This window comes from Helianthus annuus, chromosome 3, assembly GCF_002127325.2.
Source record: "Helianthus annuus cultivar XRQ/B chromosome 3, HanXRQr2.0-SUNRISE, whole genome shotgun sequence".
Lineage (NCBI taxonomy): Eukaryota > Viridiplantae > Streptophyta > Magnoliopsida > Asterales > Asteraceae > Helianthus > Helianthus annuus.
Genome location: NC_035435.2, coordinates 102,011,911 through 102,015,140, shown reverse-complemented (window position 1 = coordinate 102,015,140; position 3,230 = coordinate 102,011,911). Strand labels below are relative to the sequence as shown.

At 37.5% G+C, this 3,230-nt stretch overlaps 1 protein-coding gene across 1 annotated transcript; it reads left to right on the top strand.

Moving 5' to 3' along the window:
• Window positions 1-2,284: 2,284 nt before the first annotated feature.
• Window positions 2,285-2,758, top strand: LOC110932478. The gene has a single exon (XM_022175808.1). It carries the CDS (start codon window positions 2,285-2,287, stop codon window positions 2,756-2,758), a length of 474 nt encoding a protein of 157 aa, XP_022031500.1.
• Window positions 2,759-3,230: the final 472 nt, after the last annotated feature.

Sequence of the window (3,230 nt, the reverse complement as noted above, 5' to 3'; positions counted from 1 at the left end):
CGCGAGGAATCGGAAGAAATAGAGGCTGAAGCGAGCTGGTCGAGTGAGAGGCTGTCAACATCAAGTGATGTTGACATATGAGGGGTATTTATAGGGTTTCCATAAAAGGAAAGTGGGGAAAGTGGCTGGTCGATCGGGTGGCAACTCGATCGGTTGGCAGCCCGATTAGGTGGCAGCCTGATCGGGTGGCCACTCGATTGGAGTGTTCGGCGCGACGAGTTTTGCTATTTCGATTCGCGTGTTGAGCGTTGCGATGCGATAATGTTTCTTATTAAATTAATTTTAATCCCAACAACTATATCAAACATACAATCATCCGAATTAACTTGCGTTTAGCGTTTGCAATTCAATTGCGATAACGTTGCGATTGCGTTTCGATTAATCACCACAACATAAAGATAAATAAAGCATGCAAAAGTAACACATAAGTAGCACACACACGTAAAACAATATCCAGAACACATAACTCGAGTTGCGAATGCGATTTGCGATGTGATAAGTGATAAAACATGCGATAAATAACGATTAAACCTCGATTATCAGCAAGTACTCTACATAATACAACTAACATAACAAAGCAAATAGACTATCTACAAGTCAAAGAAGTCAAATCATGAGTTGAGCAAGGAGTGACATATCGCAATTAGCAATCTTTTCTTCCATTGGCTTCAATCTTGACTTTGACTTTGACTTTCGAAACACGGGGTGTTACACGTGACTCTCATCGTTGAATAAGATGTGACACCCATAATAGCATTTAGTGAAATCTGTGGATTAAGGACTGCCAGACAACTAGAATCCCATTCTTCACCCTCTTCCTCATCTTCCCACACTTGTATAGAAAATAATTGCTTAGCCTTACATTTGTGGGTTAAAGAATACTTTTCATTGCAACCAAAACACTCTCCCCTTGCTCTTTTGTCAGCTATTTCTTTGGTTGTCAGATATTTGATAATAGGGTTTTTTTGTTTAACAGGTGGTGTAGGGAAGAGGGGTAGATTATTAGAAGTGAGTGGTGTAGGGTTGTAAACTGGTTTAGAAGTTGAATCCTTAGGTCTGTAAGATTTATAGAAATGTTTTGAGTAGGAGTATGATGCAAGAAGTTTGAGATTATCATCTTGTTGCCTAGCCAACATATATGCCTCAGGTAGACCGAAAATTCGAAGGAGTTTTAGAGGATTACCAATTTCTGGTTTATGTGCTTTCAAAAATAGGCTAATTGAATATTCTTCACAAAGAGATACCCGAGTTAATGCTAAATCAAATTCTTGACACAACTCTTGCACAGTTCCTGTTTGTGTGATAGAGGCTAATGAACTCATAGCATTTTGGCCCATATGATGGCCGATTCAATACACCTCACTTTGTTCCATTCATTGATTACATTCCATGTGCTAATTGTCAGTATATCATTCATTGTATTGCATGTAACAATTAAGTGCAAATTCAATTTGAAAAGTGATAATAGTATTGACGGCTCATAAATTGTTTCAATAAAATTGCATGTGATCGTGATAAAGTTTGTCGGCCATGTGATCTGATAAAAGATGAATACCCATGTGAATGTTGACTAATTGATTGTTGTCTGACATTTATTTTTGAGGTCCAATTAGATTGTATTGATTGTCGGCCATCTACAATTTGATTGCATGTAAGTTGATCAGCCACGTGATGCTTTGAGTTTATGTAGCAATTCATGAGATATTTGCATTTGAGAATTCATTAAAAGTCAATTTCATTGTATAAGTCAAAGTGACAACGCCTCCCGATCGATCAAGACTTTTGCCTTTTGTGACATCAAACGAGTGGTGGGTCGAACGGACAACCCACTCTATTCAAAGCATAGTCAGCCGATCGGACAACATATTTGTCGTGTAGTGCTGATCGATGGGACAGAGGCTTGAACGGTTGACACCCTATCTATTGCATAAGTTGTTTTGAAGTGTTACCCGTTCGGACAGCAACCCCACCCGAACGGACAGCAATCTCACCCGATCGGATAGCATACACACCCGGTCGGATAGTATTCCCATCCGGTCGAACAGCTTCTGTTCATCCGCTCGGATCACAAAGACTCATCCGAACGAAGTTTATTTTTGGCCCATCCGATCCAAGTGTTTGATATTTTAGTTGTAACTAATCATTGTTATTTGATTGTGTCTTGTTTTGTGATTTACGAGGTGTGAATATCGAGGAAATAAAATCATGGATGAAATAAAGGAGAAAACACGAGAAGAAATTCTGAGTGAGAAAACCGATAGAGATATTCATTGTTGGGTGCAGAATGGAGAAAATGCAGGAAGAGTATGAAAATGCTGTAAGAAATAAAAGACGAGACAAGAAGCGAGAGTGTTATGTCAACAAAGATGGTGAACCTGTTGTCCACAGGAGTGACATAGTTCATGATGATGTTCTTTTAGTAATTCCTCTATCCGGCGAGTATTACTCAAGTGTTGAAAAAGACAAAACCTACAAGAAAAGGCTGGATAAAATCATCAGAGATGCTATGACATCAAGTCTGAGGAAGAGAGATGAAGAAAGAATGAAGAAAAATGTTGAGTGTATGGTGAACGATTTGAAGAAAGTTGCTGAAAAGGTTAAAATCGAAGCTGTTAAAGAAGAAGATGTGAAGATTTCTGAAGCTGTGAAAGAAACTGTTACTGAAGAACAGAAGGTTGAGAAAGCTGTTAACGAAGAACAGCAGTTTGATGAGATGAAGAAGAAAGAAGAAAGAAGAAAGAAGAAAAAGAAGAAGTGAAGATAGAGAGGTTGAATGCTGATGTTGGAGATGATGCTGGTGATGAAAAGAAGAAAATGCTGATCAGACTGAAACAGCAAAGAATGCCGAGGTGCCAATCACTGAGGTAAATTCTGATTCTGAAATCTTAAAAACTGTTGAACAGTGCAAGAAATGCATGGAACCATGCAGTGCTTGAACTGAAAAAGACGAAAAATTCAGAACAAGAGATCTTGAATTCAATAAAATCGAAGAAGTTTTCAAAAATAAATGCAAAGAAATGTTAGAAAACGAAAAGATTTTAAAAGATAATGACGAAAAACTTTCAGAAAAATGTAAAAAGTTAGAAAAAGAAAATGAAGTTTCGAAAGAAAATGTTTTGAAAAAGACAGAAGAATGTGATAAAAAAGAGAATGTTTTTCAAGAGATGAAATAGAAATACGACTCAATAAAATTGGCATATCACATTACAAAAGAGTCATATGAAAATGTG